Below are 22,788 nucleotides of genomic sequence, written 5' to 3' on the forward strand. Positions count from 1 at the left end.
ATTTGCCATTTTTTCGAGATGAAAAAGAAATTACATTTATGTATGGCCTACCTGAATCTGTACAAGGATGGGATTTGGTAATAATTGATGATTTGATGCACGAACTTGGTTCAAAAACTGCGTTTCTGTTTACAACAGAGTCGCACCATTATAATGTAAGTGTGATCTTGATAATGCAAAATTTGTTTCCAAAAAATAGAATTATGAGAGATATAACATTAAATACACATTATTTGATTTTATTTAAAAATAATCGGGACGAAAGTCAAGTAAGTTGTTTGGGCAGACAAGCTTTTGCAGGAAAATGTAATTTTTTTATGGATGCATATAAAAAAGCAACAGAAAAGGATTTTGGTTATTTGTTATTGGATTTTCATCCCAAAACGGACAAGAAACTTTCGGTGCGGGATTCGTGTTTTCCGGAGGAAGAAAATATTGTTTGAATATACTTACCGATAAAATGGAAAACGTAAAGAAAAACTATCATATGCTAGCATTTTTAGCCAAAACTACTCCTTCTGAACGAAAAGCGATATTGAAAGAGGCCACTCCCGATCAAGTTAAAGTTTTGTGCGAAATATGTGATAATTTGCGGAGGGAGAATATACCCGCTAATGTTCATAAATTACGAAAATATAAAAAAATAATTAGGAAATTAAGTGAAAAACAAGTCCCTTTAAATACAAAAAAAAATTTGGTTAATCAATCTGGTGGATTCCTTCCTCTTCTATTGGCACCACTTTTGTCTATGGCAGGAGGATTAATTGGTAAAGTAATAGGAAAAAGAATTTAATGGCAAAGCAAATGGCACTGGTTCCTCCCGAATTGTTGGCTGCGTATAAAATTAAACCTGAAATAAGAATTGGAAATAATATCGAAGAATTCCTCGAGAGTACTGATTTATCTGACGATAGTAAAGTCAAATTACTAAGTCAGTTGATTTCGAGATATCACAGAACCGTCCATGCCTTGAAAGAGCCGGTCAGAGTATCTGTTGTGTCCAATGAAAATCAAGAACTGCCCGATGAAAAACCCTCTGCTGACGATAATGGTGAGGATGCATTTATTAAACAAATAACTATATCTGTACCGCAACTATATCGAAAATATATTCCCCACTTAATTGAAAAATTGAGACAAAATCATTACGGATGGAATACAAAGGGTGAATTAACAGTTAGTGGCAGCCCCGTCGTGGGCAGTAATATGGTGGATTTAATTTCGCACTTAAAGAAAAATCGAAAAACGCCGTTATCTCTAGTGGGCTTTAACATTTTTGGGAAGCTGTAAGAATAATAAATGTTCCCAGAGAATGGATAGAAAATAAAGGTTTGGCAACTCTGCCTGTAATCGGCGAATAACCAAGATATCAACCGACGCCAGTCGAAAGTCCCAAAGAAATTTTTTCTACAATTTCTCCAAGAGTATTTTACCAGTGGAAAAAGTCATCGAAAAAGAGGAAGAAGAGTCCCGAATGGAGAAACTATTGAAATCAATATACTATAACTCGAAATCTTCGGCATCGTTAAGAGGAGTGAGTAAACTAGTTAAAGCTTCTAATTTATCGAGATCTACTGTCAGAAAATGGTTATCTTCTCAACCTGTTTATTCTCTACATAAACCTGTAAGAGTTAAATATTCTCGAAGAAAAACTAAAGCTTTTCATCCTAATGATTTATGGCAAACTGATTTAATTGTGTTAAAGCAATTTTCCCAATATAATAAAAGCATAAAATATTTATTAACAGTAATTGATGTATTTAGTAAATATTGTTACGTTGTGCCAATAAAGGATAAAAAATCTAAATCTGTTTCAGAGGCATTTCAGATTATTTTTAACGAAATATTCCAAAAAATGTACAAACTGATAAAGGAACCGAATTTTATAATAGATTAGTAAAAAATTTGTTTAAAAAATATAAAATTAATCACTATTCAACTCATTCAGATACTAAAGCCTCTGTGGTTGAAAGAGTAAATAAAACTTTACGAAATAAAATATATAGATTATTTACTTATCGTAATTCTTATCAATATATTGATAAATTAAACGATATTGTAAAAGGATATAATAATAGTTTTCATAGAAGTATCGGGATGGCTCCATCCGAAGTTGGTCCATTGCATTACGGTACAATTTTTGGCAGGCTATATGATATAAAAAGGAAAAGTAAATTTAAATTTAATATTGGTGATTTAGTTCGAATTTCGAAAATACGTAAAACATTTAGTCACGGATATCTGCCTGGGTAGACAAAGGAAATGTTTGTTATTCTCGATCGATTTCTATCGCATCCTCCAACTTATGTATTAAAAGATACACATAACGAGATTTTAGAAGGAAGGTTCTATACCGAAGAATTACAAAAGGTAACAAAATGATGCAATCAGACTTTTTTGTAACGTTAATAAGTAATGCAAGTATAGACTTGTTTTTCCTGAGAATACGCAGTCTCGTTTTATGGTGAAAATGAGTCCTTCTATTAATTTACATGGAAATTGGGGTGTTGGACTTACAGAAGTTATTATTCCAAGAAATTGGTTTAATATATCTAATCACAATAACGATTACGTTGTTACATTTGAAGAAACTGTAAAAGAAAAAGATGAGCTACTGCCAGATAAATCGTATATGATTCAATTAAGTGCCATTACAGATGATAAGGGGGAATTGATTAATATAATAAATGAAAATATAATTAAAATAACAGGTTCTAAATAGGCTGAATTTATTTTTGACAAAAATAATCAAACTGTGAATATAAATATAAAAGATGCGCATGAGTTGCATGTTACTGTAAATCATTCGTCAAAATTACTTTATATGCTAAATTTACCCAACAAAGATATCGTATTAAGGGTAGTTCAATTTATAATTTTCGATTATCAACACAGGATTACTCTGGACAATTTTTTACTTTTGTGGAAAAAAATAGAAGAAAACAAGTAATTAAGAAAACTTATAGAGATGAAAAAATATTTATTCCTATAGGGTTATATTCGTCTCCTGAAAAATTTCTGGGAAGTTTTAAACATGTAAAATTAGCATTACTACCAAATAATAAAGTTATTTTAAAAGTCCAATTGAATATTTCTGTAAAATTTGAAAATGAATTAAAAGATTTTCTTGGGTTCACAACTGTAAAATTTCCACCCGGTGAATATATACGTCGCTATCCTATCGAAATGTCTGCAGGAATTTCGGAAATTTTTATTTATTCGAATATTATTGCTTCTCATCATGTCAAAGATATAACTGCACCATTATTAAGAGTTATACTGGTTATGACTGAGAAAGAAAAACAGATAAATAGAGTTTACTCGACACCTTTGTATTTTCCATTAAAGAAAAATTATATTGATATTATAGAAATCGAACTGAGATCTGTGGGTGAAAAAGAAATTGTTTTTTTGGAAAAAAACAATATTAATTTTGTCTTATAAACAGTTATAAATATAACCTAGTTTTATTTGCTTGCATTAGTCTGTCTTTGAGTGCAGCAAAATGAAGCTCAATCCAAAAGTTTGTATGAATTATTACTGCAATCAAGCAGGAGGTACCGTATTGACTGCCGATTTAATATTCAGGCACCGTTTGGGAATGAGAGAAAGAAGTTATTTTTCAGGACCCCCAAATACAGCATGGTTATGGAATTTTTGGAGATTTATTTCATCAATCTATACCCATCCTTAGGAAAGTTGGAAAATATCTTGGACGAAAAGTATTAAATCTTGCCACGAGTGTTGGATCAGACGTAATTGCGGGAAAATCATTTAAAGAGTCAACAAAAGCACATTTAAAAAATATTGGCAGCAAAATCAAAGATGATATAGTTAAAAAAGTACAAGGTGGATCGGGTATAAAAAGAAAACGATTGAGAAGATTAGTTCAGTCACAGAATAAAAGACGGAAAGTACGAGATATATTTACCGAATGAGAAAATGGACCCCCATTCGTGCCCCTGCACTAAAAGTGAGTTGGATTTATTTAGTACCGTTTTGACTCAACTCGCTATTGACAGTACATCAAAAGTTATAGTTCACCCAATTGCAACAATTTCTGACAGTCGTGCACCTATTGGATTTTATGTATCTGGTTCTGGTGAAAATTATATTGACTTACATTAAATTTATCTGCATGTTGAAGTAAAAATTGCCAAAAAGGATGGAACAGATGTGGGAGCTGATGAAAAAGTTGCACCTGTTAATTGTTTTTTAAATAGTTTGTTTTCACAATGTACTGTTTTTCTAAACGACAAGCAAATTATTTCGAATGTTAATTACCCATATCGACCGATTTTAGATGCTCTATTATTTTATTCAAAGGATGCTCAAAAAACATTCTTAACAAGTGCATTATTTTATAAAGATACTGCGCGATATATGGATTCGATAGAAGAAAATAATGAGGGATTAACTAAAAGATTTAATGTTGCTAAACAAAGTAAACTAATAGATTTAGTAGGACGATTACATATTGATTTGTTGCATCAACCTAAATTGTTAATTAATAACGTAGATTTAAGAATTAAATTGGAAAGATCTAAGGATAATTTTGCTTTAATGGCATCTAAGGATAACTATAAAATTATTATTAAAAATGCATCTTTAAAAATTAACAAAGTAGATGTTAGTTCATCTGTTCAAATAGGCATAGAAAAAGAATTGCAAACGGGTGTCATAAAAATGCCATATCGAAGAGCAGATATAAAAGTTGTTACTTTAAGTAGCGGAATACAGTCTACTAATATCTCAAATGCAGTAATTGGGCAATTACCTTATAGAATGACTATCGGTTTAGTTTCTAATACTGCATTTAATGGAAATGTAAAATATAATTTTTTCAATTTAAAAAATTACAATTTAAATTATATATGTCTATTAAAAGACAACCAAATGATCCCATCAAAACCGTACATTCCTGATTATACAAATAGCATATACGCAAGAAATTTTATATCATTATGTGAAGATATAGGATGTATTAATCACCATAAATTTACAAATATATCCTACTAGGATTACAAAGATGGCTATACTTTATATTCTTTTGATCTTTCTCTTGATCGTTCGGCATCAGAACAAGGAAAAGCGAACAAGGAAATATATCAATTGAATTAAAGTTTGAAACTGCTATATTAGAAACTGTAAACATTATTTGTTTACTTGAATATAATAACACTCTTGAAATTGATCACTCAAGGACAGTATTTGTGGATTACTAATGAATACTATCACATTATGGAAGCTTGCTTCCAGCGACCAAAAAATAAAAAGAACTTTCGGAGGAGTTTTTGCATCCGATGACTTACCCGTTTGCATCGGTAAATATAAATCATTTATAGTTAATCTAGACGAAAAAAATAAGTCTGGAAGTCTTTGGGTATCTGCATTTTTTGATGGAAAAACCTGTTTTTACTACGATAGTTATGGAATGAAACCAACAAAACCGAAAATTATTACATTTGTTAAACAAAATTCCAGAAATTGCTGTTGGAATAATATTGTTTATCAGAGTTTATATTCGATGAATTGTGGATTTTTCTGTCTGTATTTTCTATATAAAATGAATAGAAATCAATGTTTGAAAGAATTGAGTATAACTGATAAATTTTATAATGATGAATTTGTAAAGAAATTTGCTGAACAACATCTATATTTAGCACGCCCACCGACTATAATGTATAATCAATGTTGTAATTCAATAAATAAAAATATTTAAAATATAAAAAATTGTTTTATTTTTCAAAAACATACAGTTATTTAAAATGCAGTTATTGCCAGAAACCTGTACAAAATAAATAAAAAAATATATATAATCATATTTACCAATTATTATATAATAATAATAATAAAATGTACTTACCTTGCTTGATCATAAATGCTTCATACGAAAAAACATCACATAAGCTGCAATGTTGTGTAAACCGGGTGTGGAATGGGCAAATTTTCCCGTAAAATAAGGCATTTGGTGGCATACATATATGCGGGTATATTTCATGATGATGAGGACATGGCCTCTCTATATTCCAATTCTTTGGAGCAGGGCAATAATGCGGATATATTTTAGTATGATTGGGACATGGAACTTGAATTTTTGAAGATTTGGGCACTCCCCGTTCTTCAAGATCAAAATATGAAATATTCACATTGCATATTTCTGAAGTTAAGTTCAAGTAATTTTTTTCAATTTCTTTTCCTTTATAGTAAAAAAATTTATATTTTAAAAATAAATTATATAAAATTTTGCACACATTACCACTTTTTTCCCAATTTCCGAAAAATTGTTTTTCATATGCTAAATATAAACCATGTAAATAATTCCCAAATCTTACATTTTTTTTATTAGCAAAACTTAAATCTTTAAAAGTAATTATTTCATTATAAAATTCAATTTTTTGATATTCATTCAAGTTTTGTGCCACAAAACCAAGTTGTCTACATAACGTATTAAACAGTATGTTCATGCCATCTATTGTGAAAGCTTCAAAGTCTATAATTACTCTGACATTATCCTTCCATACATTGCAAGAGTTGAAATCTATTTTATATTAATATGAATTAAATAAATAAATAAATATGCATTATTTTTAAAATATTATATTTATTACTCACATCTTGAATATGAAGTATTCCAATCTAATGCACCTGAATCCAAAGTACCGAAATCTAAAATATTTTTCCTATTTTTACTATTATTATTAATTAAATATAGATATATAAGAAAAATATACTTACAATTAATTTTAAGTCTGATTTCTTATATAATGTTTCCAGATGCAGGGATGAACATTATATAAATAACTTCAGGGGAGGGGGATGGAGGTTAAAAAGGAGTCTATGAATCTCCCCCCCCAATGGCTGCTCTGCCTCAAATAATCGTCAAATTCTTTCAACATAGCAGTTTGCGTACGATGCAAAGAAAGTTGCTGCAGGTACTTTTCCCGCCTTTCTCTTTCCTCCTTTTCTTTTTCTCTTTCCTCCCTTTCTCTTTCTCTTTCCTCCCTTTGTTTCTTTTTTTGTTGACTTTTTATTTCCCTCCCCATAAAGTATAAGTAGCCTTCTAATTCTTCTTTGTTTTCTTTGGGCCACTCGATAAATGCGCTATCTTCTAATTTTTCTTTGTGAAATTTTTTAATTGCAGATGCCTGTATATAAATTACCTTTTTATTCATCTAAGTTTTTTTAAAATTAAACAAAGTTACTTGTTTTATTTGTCTTACTTGTTTTATAATTCTATGAAATTTTTCTTCTTTTTTTCTAGCTACATAATCGCTTTCTATATCTGCTTGTTTTTTTAAGTCTATCTGTATATAAATTGCTTTGTTATTTATCAGAGATCTTTATTTATTTTTAAGAAAAAAAATAAAAACCCTTACTTTTATCGCATTTTTCTTTGCAATTCGAGTGACCCTAGCCATTTCATCTTGCATCTTTTTTGGCACTGCCGTGTTTTGCGGTATTACGAATAATACCGCATTTTTTGAAAAAGCTGTACTCTCCATGGCGTGCCAAAGAGAAACTGCGTCCACTTTTTTTCGATTTATTAAATCAGTTATACTCTATATTTTATTTAAAATCATAAAAATTAAAATCTAAATTATAAACTATATTATTTTAAATACTACTTACTTGGGAATCTATATCGAATACATTATCTTCCTGTTAAATGAAATATATATAAAATCATAAAAATCTAAATTATAAATTATATTATTTTAAATACTACTTACAGGAAAATCACTGCTTCCTGCTTCAAAATTTAAATTTCCTCCTGTAGCCTGTTAAATGAAATATATTTAAAATAATTTAAATACTATAAGAATTTAAATCTAAATTATAAACTATGTTATTTTAAATACTTACCATTGCTTTGAAATTTGTATAGTTTCTTTCCTTTGCTTTCGCTTGTTTGATATGGTTGTTTTTTTAAGTTTATCGCAGCTTATATTGTGCACGCTTGGGTTGTTTTTTTCCTGTAAATTCAGTACACACCCAACATTTTTTTCTTATAAAACCACTTTCAATTCTTGACCAACTTTCTGCAGACCAACCCAAGATATAAATTCATTTCATAATTTAGGTCACAGCTATTAAAAATGTCGACTCCACCCAAGATAGAAATCTATTTCGTAAGTATAATTTATGGTCATATAGTTATTTTAAATTCTCAACCTGCTTTCTACAACTGCCACGCTCGAATTTAAATATATTTTTCCTTCATAAACACGACCTTGCCCAACTATTTCGTAAGTATAATTCATGGTCATATAGTTATTTTAAATTCTCAACCTGCTTTCTACAACTGCCACGCCCGAAATTAAATATATTTTTCCTTCATAAACACGACCACACCTAAGATAAAATCAGTTGACCACACCCTATTATTTTTGTATAAAAGCTGTAACTCCAGATTGAGAAAAATATCTTCTACAAGACTTCCAAAGACAATGAATAAAGCATCATGTTGTCTGCTAATGGTAAGTATTATAATTTTTATTTAAAATATTTTTTAATGTTAAAATTACTTAATAAGTTAATATTACTTAATAAGTTACTTAATTACTTAATATTTATATAGAATGTGAATTTGATTTTAATATAAAACAGAATGTGGGCAAAAAAAGAGGTCTAAAACCTAAAAATGTCGAAGATAAATCAAAAAAAAAAAGTTTGACCTAGACCTGTCCACAGATACTGCAAAATGTTAAAAAATTTGGCCATTTAAGATAAAAGTATGTGACAATCAAACAATGGAGGTCATTGAATTCAAGTCAGTTTGGTATATATCATTAACAAAAATAAAATGGAATTACCGCCCAACAAGTATAATATCAATGTTAAGGACTTTAAATTATATAAAAAAGCTTTCAATGCAATGACTGAACATTTAGATCAGAATGTTTAATTTAAGGAAAAAAGCTTTTAGAGGGTATGCCAAAACTTATAGGGCTTTTATTTTAGAAAATATAGATCCAGCTGTCTGTTTTGAAAAAATAACATCAAATATTTATGATATTTTAGTTAATAATAATTTTGATTGTAGAAGGAAATTTTTAATTAATTTATAAACTAAATTTTTAAAATATAAAGAAAATGATATTTAGAGTATCAAGATGTATATTTTTCTAGCCATGTTGAGCATATTTTGTCCTCATATATGATTGGTGAAAAATTACAAAATGCATTTGATACAATTCTAAATTATATTGAAGAGTTTATAAAATATGGATCAGGGTGGATACTAAATGAAATTATATTTATAGATGTCAATATTGGGATATATAAAAATGAAATTTGCGGCTGTGGCCATATTATTCTTCCCAAACATCTAGTTCTCAAACGTTGTGTATTAAATATAAAATGCTCAGATAACCAATGTTTTTATATTGCATAGTTGCACATTTATATCCAGCAACTAAAAGTAACAGAAATTCTATTTATTTATATAGAAAATATTTAAAATATTTAAATATAAACCGTTTAAAATTTCCTATAAATGTAAAAAATATTCCCTCATTTGAGAAAAATAATTGCCTAAGTATTCATGTGTATGGGTATGAAAAGAAATCAATTTATCCAATCTATATAATAAATTTCAATTTAAAAAAAAAATTAATTTGTTATTGTATAAATCTCATTTTTTTAATTAGGAATTTGAATAGACTAAAGTCTGATAAATCGTCAGCAAGAAAATTTTGTAAACTCTGTTTAAATGGTTTTGAAAGAAAAACTACTTTAAACAATCATATAAAATTTTGTTCCAATCATAAATATCAAAAAGTATCTACTCCAAAAGGAGACAATACAATTGTAAAGTTCCACTCTCATGAAAAGTTTTTATTTCATGCAATCTGTATATATGCAGATTTTAAATCAATTTTGGAACAGGTACCTTCCGATGAAATAGACTCTAAAATAAGTTGTACTAAAATTGTTGAAATTCATAAACCTATATGTTATTTCATTATAATTATTGAAAATGAAGATAAAATAATATATGCTAATTTTTATTGTGGTGATAATGTTGTTAATAATTTTTTAATTGATATTCAAATGCAGCTGAATAATTTGTTAGATAAAATAAATCGCAATGTTGAAATTAATTTAAATACTGTTTCCAATAATTTTAAACAGTTGTGTCATATTTGTAAAGAAAAATTTGATGAAAATGATTTGCGTGTAATGGATCATGATTATCAGACAGGACTTTTTCGGGAGTGGGCCCATAATTGTTGCAATTTAAATTACTGAGTAAAAACGTTTATTCTCATTATATTGCACAATTTTTCAGGTTATGATTCGCATTTAATTTTTAAAAATATTCCTTCTAAATTATTTTTCAAAATCAACATTATTCCTATAAATTCTGAAAAATTTACAACATTTTCATTAGATTATTTTAAATTTATTGACAGTTTTCAGTTTTTAAATTCTTCTTTTTCAGATTTGACTGACAATTTAAAAAATGCAAATTATAATTTCCCAATTTTTAATCATTTTTTTGTCGCAGCAAATATAGAGAATTATTAAAAAAAAAGATTTTTTTCGTACTCTTATTTTAAAAATAAGCGAATATTAAATGAAATACAACTCTCCCCAAAAGAATGCTTTTATAATAAGTTATTAGGAGAAAATATTACAAATAATGATTACAATCACGCTCAATTAGTTTGGGATAAATTTAATTGTAAAACTTTTAAAGACTATTTAGAATTATACCAATATGTTGATACAGTATTATTGGCAGATATATTTCAGAAATTCAGAAAATTAAGTTTAACATATTATAATTTGGATCTTGTATATTTCATAACTACCCCCTATTTAACATGGAACTGTGGTTTAAAAATGACCAAAATCCAACTGGAATTGTTTAATGATTTAAATATGTACCTTTTCATTGAAAGTGGAATTAGGAGTGGAATAAGTTTAGCGGGGAAAGATTTGCAACAGCAAATAATCCATTAATACCCAATACATATGATAAAAATCAACTTCATAATTATATTCTGTCGATAGATGCAAATAACCTTTACGGATTCGTAATGAGTGCATATTTGCCCGTAAATAATTTTTGATGGCTGCACAAAGATTAAATAGATGCTCTAGACATACCTAATATATCAAATAAAAATAGTGTAGGATATATCTTAGAGGTTAATTTAAAATATCCTGAAATTATTTATGACAAACATGATAATTTGCCACTCGCTGCTGAACACACACATATTCCATACAATTTATTATCCAATTACCAAAAAACAGTCTTAAAAAAATTAAATTTAAAATATAGTAATAATAAAAAACTAATTCCTACTCTTTTTGATAAAACAAACTATGTAATTCATTATAGAAATTTAAATTTTTATCTAGAGAAAGGTCTAATAATAACTAAAATTCATAGAGTATTGGCATTTTCCCAAAGCGCATGGCTTAAAAAATATATATATATTAATAATAAAAAATGGCAAGAATCGACTAACGATTTTGACAAATCATTTTTTAAATTAATGAATAATAGTTTTTTTGTCAAAACGTGTCAAAACGTAACAAAACGTATTAACCTAAAAGCAACCACGACATTAAATCAGTATCGCAGATATCTAGCTAAACCATCTGTAAAAAATTTCAAAATTGTAAATGATAATCTGACTATTTTTAAAATAAAAAAACCTAATTTAATTTTAGACAAACCAATTTATATTGGTTTTTGCGTATTAAAATTAAGTAAATTGCATATTTATAAAAACATTTTATAAAATATTCAAAAATAGATATGGCATAAACGTACATTTATTATATACCGATACGGACTCGCTAACACTTCAAATATATACAAATGACGTATACAAAGATTTTAAATCATTTCCCGATATCCTCGATTTTAGTAATTACCCTAAAAATCATAAATTATATAACGAAGTGAACAAAACTAAACTAGGATATTTTAAAGATGAAACATTATCAAAACCTATAATTGAATTTTGCTCATTGAAACCAAAAATGTATTCCTATATTTTTGATAAACAAAATAAGTAAACTGCCAAAGGAATTAAAAAATCTGTTGTAAAAACATTTAATCATGATAAATATAAAGAAGTTTTGTTTAATACAGAATTATTAAGGCATCAACAATATGGAATTCAAAGCAAAAATCATATAGTAACAACATATCTACAAAATAAAATTTTCCTTTCTCTATTTTACGATAAAAAATTTATTTTAGATAATGGAATAGATGCACTATCATTTGGGCACTACAATTTTTACTTTTAATTTTGCAGATTCTTCATCATTACCACAATATGGCTTTATAATAGTATACAAAAGAAAATGTAGTTATATAATACATAGTATTTGTAGTAAAACTTACCCATGTTTAAAACAAACATGTAATAAAGCAGCATCATTAAAATTACTAGATAATAAAATATACAAATGTAAATTTTTCGTAATAAATGATAAAATAACATTACCAATATTCGATAAATATTTTATAAAATGTAATTGTATGAAATGTAATAATTAATGTTTATAAATGTAATAATATTAAATATTTTATTTTCTAGAAATTGTATATTTTAAAAAATTAAGCGAGGCTGCTAAAATTCCCACTAAAGCTTCAGAGGGAGCAGCAGGATATGACATATTTTGTATCAAGGGCTTTGAAATAAACTCAAATGAACAAAAAATTATTTTTATTGATCTGGCCATCGAAATACCTAATAATAAATGTTATATCAGATTGGCTCCAAAATCTTCTTTGTTGCTAGATAACATGATAATAAATGCAGGGGTCATCGATTCCGACTATCGTGAAAATATTGGGGTGATGATGTACAACTTTGGCCCCAAAAATATTGTTATTAAACGTGGAACTGCCATTGCACAAATTATCTTCGAAAAAATCTCACACCCAGTATTTTTAGAAATGGAATCATTAAGCGAGACAGACAGAAATGAACAAGGGTTTGGTGACTGTACCTTTTCTCAAAAAATAAATTTTGATGATTGTAAAAAAATTCTGTTGTCCGATTCTGATACTGAAGACTATAATATTACTAAAAAAGTAGTTTTTGAAGACGAAATTACTGTATCTGAAAAAAAAGAAGATACTGTATCTGAAAAAAAAAATTTTGGAACTCATAATGATCATAACTACTTGTAACAAAAATTAAATATTTGATATTATTTTGTAATGTACTCAAATATAATATATGTAATCCTCATTTTATACTCGAGAATGTACACTCTTATATGTATACATAATATGTACTTAAATAAAGCAGCAAATAATATAAAATGTTTTATTTCTTTATAGACGCTACACAACCCCAAATTGACTGGAAAGCTTTCTCATCTTCGGCCATAGACGAAAACGTTATTCGTCAATTTCAAAACTATGTCCACTGGGATACAATTAGTCGACGACGTAATTTATCTGAAGAGTTTATTAGGGAATTCGCGAATAAATTAAATTGGAACCACATATGGAAAAATTACAAATTTCTACCCACATTTATTATGGACCATATTAACTATGCAAAATGGGATTTAATATGTCAATATCAGATATTAAATGATCATTTCCTTACAACTTTTTTCGACCATCTTGATTGGAATAAAGTAGCCGAACACCAAATTCTTTCGGATGCTTTTATTATTGGCTATGTACATAAATTTGATATTAAAAAACTCTTAAAATACCAACAATTAAAAACCTCAACTTTACGTCAAATACAAGACTTCCTTAACTGGAATTTTGTTTCCCGTTATCAAAAGCTTGACCAAGAGTTCATTGACGAATTTCAATTTCAGCTTTCTTGGTGTTACATTATAAAATATAAAATATTAGATCGTAATTACATCGTTACCCATCGTGAAAATTTATACCTATACTTAATGGCAGAATTGTGTCTTGGTTTAGAAAAACTAAAAGGAAAACTGGACACACTTAAATTGTAAAATTTAAATGATTTCTCTGTATTAATAAAAGTAAAAATAAAAAATCTTTCAAAATACTTTCAGTGTTGCATTATTTCAAAATTATTAATAACATAAAATAATTACAAAAACACCAAACTTATTACTTATAAAACTTATTTACCTAAAAATTTCTTATAAATACAACAAATTGAATTTACTTGACAATTTTTGTGATTCGTATGTGTCATTTGACTACTACTCGGGATACAAAGTTCTAATATTTTACTAATTAATCATGACTTCGGCAAATTTCTGTTGATAAATACAGTGAAACTTCGCTTAACAAGCATAGTTCATTTTAAAATCTTACTCGTAATGCGAAACACTCGTTAAGCGAATCAGTTTTTCCCATATAAATTTCATGTAAAATACGATAATGGTTTTTGTGTCGAAAAATACTCAAATATTTTATGTATAACGCTTATTTAAACAAAATTATACAATATACATTGATACAGAGTGTGAATCATCATGTTTTCTTCTAGCGAGGAATGAACCGACCTGGAATGCAAATTCGATTTACAGAAAACAAAAATATCACAGATAATATGTCTGACAAACAGGCTGAACGATATGCCAATTTCTTGAGCTATATAAATATTACAAAAGAATTAATTTGAGTAGAGTTAGGCAGTTATTCTTCCATTTCAATTTAAATTTAAGGTTAGATTTACCTATGATATACAAAATGGCGGCTTGTCTCTGATTCCAGCAAACAGAATAAAAGAAACAGTGGGGACACACGTTTTAACCTAACCTAACCTATTCTAATAAATTACCATAACTTTTACTAACCAAATTATTGGAATACGTTAGGTTAGGTTAGAACGTGCTTCCCCACTGTTTCTTTTGTTCTGTTTGCTGGAATCAAAGACGAGCCGCCCATTGTATACGATAGGTAAATCTCTCCGAATTGAATAATTATAAATAATTAATTTTTAGTTTAGACACTTCTAAAATTTAATTTGGAATTAGTCATTAAATTTACTACGAGATGGAAGAATAACTGCTTACCTCTAGTCAAATTAATTAATTTCTAATATTTAATTTTAGACTTTACATAGCCCAAAAATTTGGCATATCGTTTGGCGTGTTTATTATATAACCGGCTATGGTTGTTGATGTTTATAAGTAATTTGTGTGACCACAAGTTCAGAAAAATGTGTGATTACAAGAAACACTACGATGGTAGGGGAACGAGTGCTAAACATAGACTAATGGAGCATGTTCACAATCCGGACTTCCCCTGTCCTTGTCACTCGTTATGCGAAACGTCACTGGTTAAGCGAGTCTTTTTTAAAATTGGTTATGCTCGTTATTAGAATTACTCTTTATGCGAGGTAAATGTTAAGCGAAGTTTCATTGTACATATATATTCAAGAAATTACATTTTCAAAAACGTATAATTTATTACTAAATGAATTAAAAATATATAAGTGATTTAAACGCTGGTATATGCCAATTGTGAAGTTTGAAAACACAATACTACTTTTTATGAATTATTGTAATTCATTTTTACATAAATATAATACAAAAGCAAGCCTAAAATTGTGTGGCATGTGTTTATTTTCTTTTGGAGTAACTTTTAGCTGCTCCTAAATAACTTAATGGCACTACTTACTGTCATTGTAGTAAGCGTTCAAATTGTGTAATATGCAATTCTCGTTTTTTTGAGAGCATCGAAGAGAAATATCGAGCTGTTCCATTTATTCCTGAGCTAAAAGTGGTTGAACCATAAAGTGTGCGCTGTCGTTTTTGAGTGATCTAAAGAGGAATAGCGAGCTATGGTTCATTTGTGTGTCAGATGAGAAAAAAATTCATCAGTCGCTTTCAGAGCGATGGAGGGAAGTTACTTTGTCATAATGGTATGCATACAAATGGATGGAAGAGTTGAAATTATTAAAGGAAGACGAAACATATAACCAATAACAATTTCGTTGAGAAAATGAGTTGGAAAAGGGAACAAGAGCACTACTAAAATCCATTAGTAATGTCAGAATAACGTGTCTCATAAGTTACTAATAGTGTAATTTTTAGATATACGATTTGCATATTTTCATAAATATGCAAAAAATTCTTAATAAAACATTGCCTAAATAAAAGTGTTTAACCACTTCACATGATGTACGAATGCATAATTAACATATTTAAATTAAACATTTTCAGACTGAAGGTGTTACCGAAGAAATGAATTATGTTATCACTTTAGATCCAAGAAACCAACAAAATAGGAAGTCAAGAAACATAGTTTCAGATATTTTATCAGGTGTATATTAGATATATTTATGTTATACTCTCAGTATATTTCATTCTAATTAACTACTATTAAGTTACAAAACATTTTTAATCTTAACAATTATATTTGCTTATTTTATTTAATATTAATTTTTAAATACGTATATGTAATATACATGTAGTAACATTGCGATAAATTATAAGCATGTTAGTCATTTTATAAAAATTTTATCGAAGATATAATTATCACTTTTTTTATAATTTAATGTAAAAAATTACGTAATAAAGATGTATTTTTAAAAAAAATATTTAATGCTAAATTATTTATAATAAATAAAAAATTTTATTAACTAATTAATCAACTATATAAATTAGATATTACAGATACATCGAAGCAGCTACAAAAAATAAAATTTAGTCTTAAACCTGGAAAAACGTATATTCCTGGTAGCGGGATGGCCGTTATATCTTTCTTTGGTAAGATCAAATACCATAATACCTGTGTCTAATTAATGAAAATAATTTTTAATACTTTATGAAATTCGTATATTTGAGAGTCATAATTAACTGAATACATAAATTAACCGAATATATAATTATTCAGTTAATTTTTTTTCACCTTGAAACAAAAAATGCTTTTGTTCTAATCTTCATGGAAACAAATGAGTTGTAAAAAAAATAGTCTCACATACTCAAATTAATCCATGGAAATTAATTACAGAAATCGACTGTAATCTAGGTTTTGAAAATGGCAGATAATATCTTTATCATTTTTTCATGCAGAAAGAATAAAAGCCTTTGATTTTTTGTACTTTGTGTAAAATATATATGAAGGATTTAATGAAAGGCTGTTACGTATCATATAATGATAATAATTTGATTCATTTCAGGTACTGAATATGGTCCTACAGCGCAAGCACTATTACTCGATCCACAATACTTAATTAGAATGCCCACAGGCAGTTGCGAACAAACAATGAGTCACTTAGGTCCACCTTTATACACTTTAAACTTCTTGAAAAGTAGAGGAAAAATAGATTTGCAAACAGAAAGAAAGTTACGTGATTTTATGGCCGAAGGTATGAACACTATTATACATTTAATATCTATTATAATTTACATAACTATTAATTTACTTATTACAGGATATAGAAGAGCATTAACTTTTAGAAAACAAGATGGCTCATTCACTATCTGGCCACATAAACCTTCAAGCATTTGGTAAATAAATTTTTCAATCTGTTATAATATATATATTTTTTTAACATTGCTGTTATTCATGAAATACATCGTCGAAATACTTAGCATTAATTAACACCTTAACCATATTTATATCATTCATATCTGATAACAGAATAAAAAATAGTTCAGTTACGTGAAGTACCATTGAACTCGTTGTTTTATATGTAAAATACGAACTAAAGTTCAATGAAACACAATAGAATATTGTTTTAACGGATCGACGGGCTGCCGAAAATCATCCGTTGTTCCGAAAACCCATTATTGAAAAAGATTTTCGATTGAAAAATGTCTGCCCGAACATTAAGAATAACTGAAATTTATTAATTTGTGCGTTAATTATCATATAAGTACTATTTCTTGTAGGTTAACATCGTTCGTTACGAAACTATTTTGTCAAGCCAGCAAACTTATTTACATAGACGAAAATGTCATCTTTAAAGCTATACAGTGGATAATTTCCAAACAAAACTCTGATGGCTCGTTCGAGGATCCTTATCCTGTTATAAGAAGAGATACAATGGTGAATTTTTAACAATATTGACCGAAAAAAATTGAAATATTACATAAATTTTGCAATAAAATAAATTATTTCTAAAGCACGGAAGCGACGGAAAAGTCTCCATGACTGCATTTGTTCTAACCGTACTGCAAGAATGTAAATGTAGTTCATTAGTGAGTAGTGTAATAGTGTTCATTTAAACATTAAAAATTAAATTAAATTTATTATATATAATCTAAATCATACTATTTGATTCCTAGAATATGAATGATACCCAACTGAGAGCAAAAGCATTTCTGGAAAAGCATTACGAATTCATAAATGATCCATATGTTATGGCATTAACTGCTTATGCACTCGCAGTAACAAATAGTCAGAAAAAACTGCAAGCAAATGAAAAACTTTTGAAAATGTCAGTTTACGATAAAGGTATATTAATTTTTGGTTAATATTACCTATGGTTCCAAAATGGCAGCTCGTCTCTGATTCCAGCAAATACAAGAAAGGAAACAGTGCGGACACACGTTCTAACCTAACTTAACCTAACCTATTCCAATAATTTGGTTAGTAAAAATTATGGTAATTTACTAGAATACGTTAGGTTAGGTTAGAACGTGTGTCCGCACTGTTTCCTTTCTTCTATTTGCTGGAATCAGAGACGAGCCGCCATTTTGGAACAACAGGTAACAATAACCTAATTTTCAATGAATAATTCTATAAAAATTCGAATTATAAAACGAAAAACCATGTTTTTAAATGCGCACGTTATGAATTGAAAATTGTTCCAAATTACTTTAATTAGGACTAAATCATAGGTATTGGGATAAATCTTCAAAAACCGAATCGATAGAAATGACTTCGTTTGGTCTCTCGGCTCAACTGGAATTAAGGAATATGTCAACGTCTCTTTCAATTGTAAACTGGTTGAATAAACAACGACTTGATAACGGATTCTACTCTTCTACTCAGGTATTTGAGAATTTTATTATTAAATAAACATTAAAATAACAATTAAGTGGTGAACAAATTTTTGTAATTTCAATGGAGGGAGGTACGACGAATACATTAATATATACACTAATATCATATAAGGAATATATACACTAAACGCACAGAAAAAAATCGTCATTTTTTCTGTGCACTTACTGTATATATTCATTTCATGCTCTGTATAAAAATATAATTCTAACTTATACAATGACAAATAGTGCTATTGTAACTCACAAATCGCAAATTTAAGTGTTTTCTGGTGTCGTTATATTTATTTCCTAATGCAAATTTTGCGAGTTTAAATACACTTTAATGCTCTTAAAATAATTAACCTCACATTACAATATATAAAAGTAGTGTGGTTTATAAAGAATCATCCGAACTTCAATGAAATTTTCACCTATTTCTGCAATTTTTAGAAGAAAATTAGTATTTTGGAAAAATGTGCAATGCATAGTAATATTCGTTTATTAAACATAAATAGGCCTAAATAATGGTGAAAATTTGCTAAATACCTGCAGATTATATAATTCGAATACGTTAACAAAATAATTTTTTGTTGGCATTTGCATACCTTTATATTTTTATTTTTACTTTTTCGGCTGTTATATATAAGAGAAGGAAGGTGTGGCGATCGATGAAAACATGACCCTCCCCTAAGAGTTTTACATGTAAGGTCCCACGACTATTGAAATGTCGAGAAATGCGAAAGAAATTTGAGGGTGATTTCTGTATGTATGGATGTTAATGTGTCTCGGCACGATTTTGTTTACCCTCTTTGAAGATGAATAACCGCTTTGTTTTCTGTCGACTATTTCTGAAATTTTCCTAGACGATTTGCTTATTACGTAGATTGATGCTACTAAATTTTGTTAGTTAAAGGTCGACGAGATAAGTAAATAAAGGGAGTCGTGTGTATCTCTGGTAGGATCAAATTTAACGACGATTTTACACGTTATTGGCATTTTTATGAAACTCAACCCTACTTTAAAAATTAAGATTTTTGCCATTTTACAATAATTAAAAATTTAAAACTTAAAAAATATGATAACAGATGGCACCACCAAAACTCTAAATGCTGCCGGAAAAGTCCAGCAACTTGTTTCTGGTTTATTGACTTTTTCTTCTCTTATGAACGTAAATGATCTATCTTATTACACCCGACACATACGTTACAGTAAATTACGTGGCAGAATGTTTCGAATTTCGTTCGGTAAATTGAGTAAATGTTAAAAGTTATTGCTATACATTTTAAACGTATTATATATGATACTTCCGTATAACATGTAATTTTATTCGTGTTCATTTTTAGACTACAGTGATTGCATTTCAAGCATTATCACAATATTTAATTCCATCTACACGCAAAGACATATCTCTAACATGCAAAATTTCGACGAGTCATAACAAAGAATTGGTGAGAACGGTGCAAATTAACAATGAAAATGCTTTCGTCCTTCAACAATTAGAGGTAAGCAAAATGTTCATATAAATTTTAATATATCGATATAAACCTGTTTTTAAAACGATTTATTTACGTTTAATGTCTTCTTCTATATCGATTGGGTATGTAGTTTATAAATTTCTATATTTTTAGCCGGCTTAAGGATTTTAAGACAATAAAACACGAGGGCAATTTGCCGAAATGGCGGATCGCCCACGTGGAAATTTACCCCTATTTAGGTATTAGACACATTATGCAAACCCGGAAAGCTCCGTATGATCAGCTCGATGGTGCGGAACTGCGACAAACTATGAGGGTTCAACGGTTTCAGCCATCCGGCTACTGATGAGCCACGATCATAGAGGAACTCGTTTAGTGTCTGCTACATATATATCGCTTTTTGGTTTTTCGGTGAAGTATTATTTAATGCTGTTATGTGTCTGTTTATTGTTTCTATTTTCGCTTGTATTCAATTTAATTCAAATATTTTCGACTATTCTCTTAACATATCATCAGAAACGGTCTATTAATTGCACAGATTCGGAGCCAATTTTGACCCTTTTTGTCTACATACTTTACTTTTTGCGACTCCTTTCTTACGGAAGAGGAAAGTCGCAAAATGTTCCTACATAATTACAAACAGCTTCTCATTTCTTCTATGACTTAATTTTATAATATATATATATATATATTCTAATTTTTGTACAGATAAATAAACTAAATGGAATGTTATATATCAACGTCAGTGGAAGGGGAGTTGGATCATTATCAGTAAAATTAAGATATAATGTAGCAGATGTAGGGTATCAAACATGCAACGTAAGCATTTTCAACGCAAATTTATTATGATATAAATAGATAATTTTACATTTCAATTATGAGTTTGAACGCGTGAATTGAGAAGAGAGTTTGGCTAAATTTGGTTTTTATGCTTATTAGTATGAAGTTACTGTACGTGTTTCTAAAGCAAAGAAGCAGTTTTCAATACAGAAAAATAGCATTCATTATGAAAACGAAAATGAAACAGGTAATATTTAGTAGTTACACAAAGGTTAGAATGTTAGATTTAATTTATTTTTGAATTTAATTACGTTTTTTAAACAAAACTTGTTTAAAACGGTAGGATATACCGGTTCATGGGAGAATATCGTAATTTTGAAAACTTATTAAGCAAACACTATAAAACTATTGAAGTAATGGGAACTATCCCATTATTTCAATGTAATACGTCTCATTTTAGGAAGGTTCTATAGTTAGTTTTTACCTTATTATGTTTCGATATGTGCTGTATTTATGCAGTGACAGACATGGAAAAGGTATTTGATTTTGTTCTATTTCTGCTTAATGATACCTGAAATTACATTTTCGATCAATCGATGTTGGTAATTTCCTTAATGCATCCCCATAAAAAGTCCACAGTGAGTGAGATCTTGTATCTGGGATATCCGGGAATAGATCCACCCCTTGCAATTCAGCAATTCAAGAACTTGTCATTTAAAATGTGTCATTTGCGTTATGCACCTCACACCGCTGGCACCCGCGGAATGTCGCTACCTGACACACGCGGAAATACAATGGTCAGCCAATATATAACGCACAATCGCCTATAACTCAACAGTTTTCAAAGGCTTAATCATAAAAGGTAGTGCGTAGAAGGATTGGACATTTGGCTTCAGAGAACAGTCACTCAATGTAGGATTTAGTGGTTTCAATACATGCATTCAACGTTGATTCCATGACACGAACTCTCGTCGGCACAACTCAGGAGATTGGTCATCACACTACTTCCTCACGCACGCAATTCGTTCTGTGGCACTCTGAAATACAGCCTTATGTAGATGTGCCTTCAGACGACCAAACACAAATATCTGATGGCTCCAAGTATTCGCTGTACGGTGATTGTGTCACCAGCGTCACTTTATGCACTTTCATCTGTGCAGTGTACGGTTTCACGTTTTCGTAATACTTTTACGAACCGGCTTACAAGTATGGTCTCATAATTCTGAGAATATACCTAAGGTTTTGGAAGGATGAACGATAACTCTCTTTGTTAATGCTGGCTATCTCGAGATATTGATAGACAAACCCCGTTACTGACTGGAGACATAGTAGAGTGTTTATTTTACCATCAATTACACGTCACATGTATAAAGAATAAACAATGTTCGCTTGGGAGCTAATAGAATAAGGGTGCTAAATATCGAAGTTCATGCTTCAAGCATTACAAATGGCAATGTTTTGTGCCATTCTGCGTTACTTCTTGACCGAACATTGAATCTTCTTTCGTCACGCTTTACAACTCTTCACAATGTTGAACGGTTACTGAATTCTGACTTTCTAACATCGAAGCATGATTGTCCGATGATCCTTTTTAACTAAATATGAGTGT

At 28.9% G+C, this 22,788-nt stretch overlaps 1 protein-coding gene across 1 annotated transcript in view; it reads left to right on the plus strand.

Moving 5' to 3' along the window:
- Positions 1-21,437, plus strand: part of LOC136984844 (complement C3-like) — a 42,407-nt gene extending 20,970 nt beyond the window's left edge. Inside the window, exons 17-27 of the mRNA XM_067281986.1 lie at positions 16,156-16,255; positions 16,600-16,701; positions 17,115-17,303; positions 17,370-17,445; positions 17,830-17,986; positions 18,064-18,138; positions 18,226-18,394; positions 18,768-18,934; positions 20,268-20,426; positions 21,108-21,218; positions 21,339-21,437. Of these exons, the coding sequence (XP_067138087.1) occupies positions 16,156-16,255; positions 16,600-16,701; positions 17,115-17,303; positions 17,370-17,445; positions 17,830-17,986; positions 18,064-18,138; positions 18,226-18,394; positions 18,768-18,934; positions 20,268-20,426; positions 21,108-21,218; positions 21,339-21,437 (1,404 nt within the window). The remainder of the gene's footprint in view (positions 1-16,155; positions 16,256-16,599; positions 16,702-17,114; positions 17,304-17,369; positions 17,446-17,829; positions 17,987-18,063; positions 18,139-18,225; positions 18,395-18,767; positions 18,935-20,267; positions 20,427-21,107; positions 21,219-21,338) is intronic.
- Positions 21,438-22,788: the final 1,351 nt, after the last annotated feature.

The sequence above is a fragment of the Centruroides vittatus genome, unplaced genomic scaffold (assembly GCF_030686945.1).
Source record: "Centruroides vittatus isolate TY-2023 unplaced genomic scaffold, ASM3068694v2 contig_933, whole genome shotgun sequence".
In the NCBI taxonomy this organism is placed as follows: domain Eukaryota; kingdom Metazoa; phylum Arthropoda; class Arachnida; order Scorpiones; family Buthidae; genus Centruroides; species Centruroides vittatus.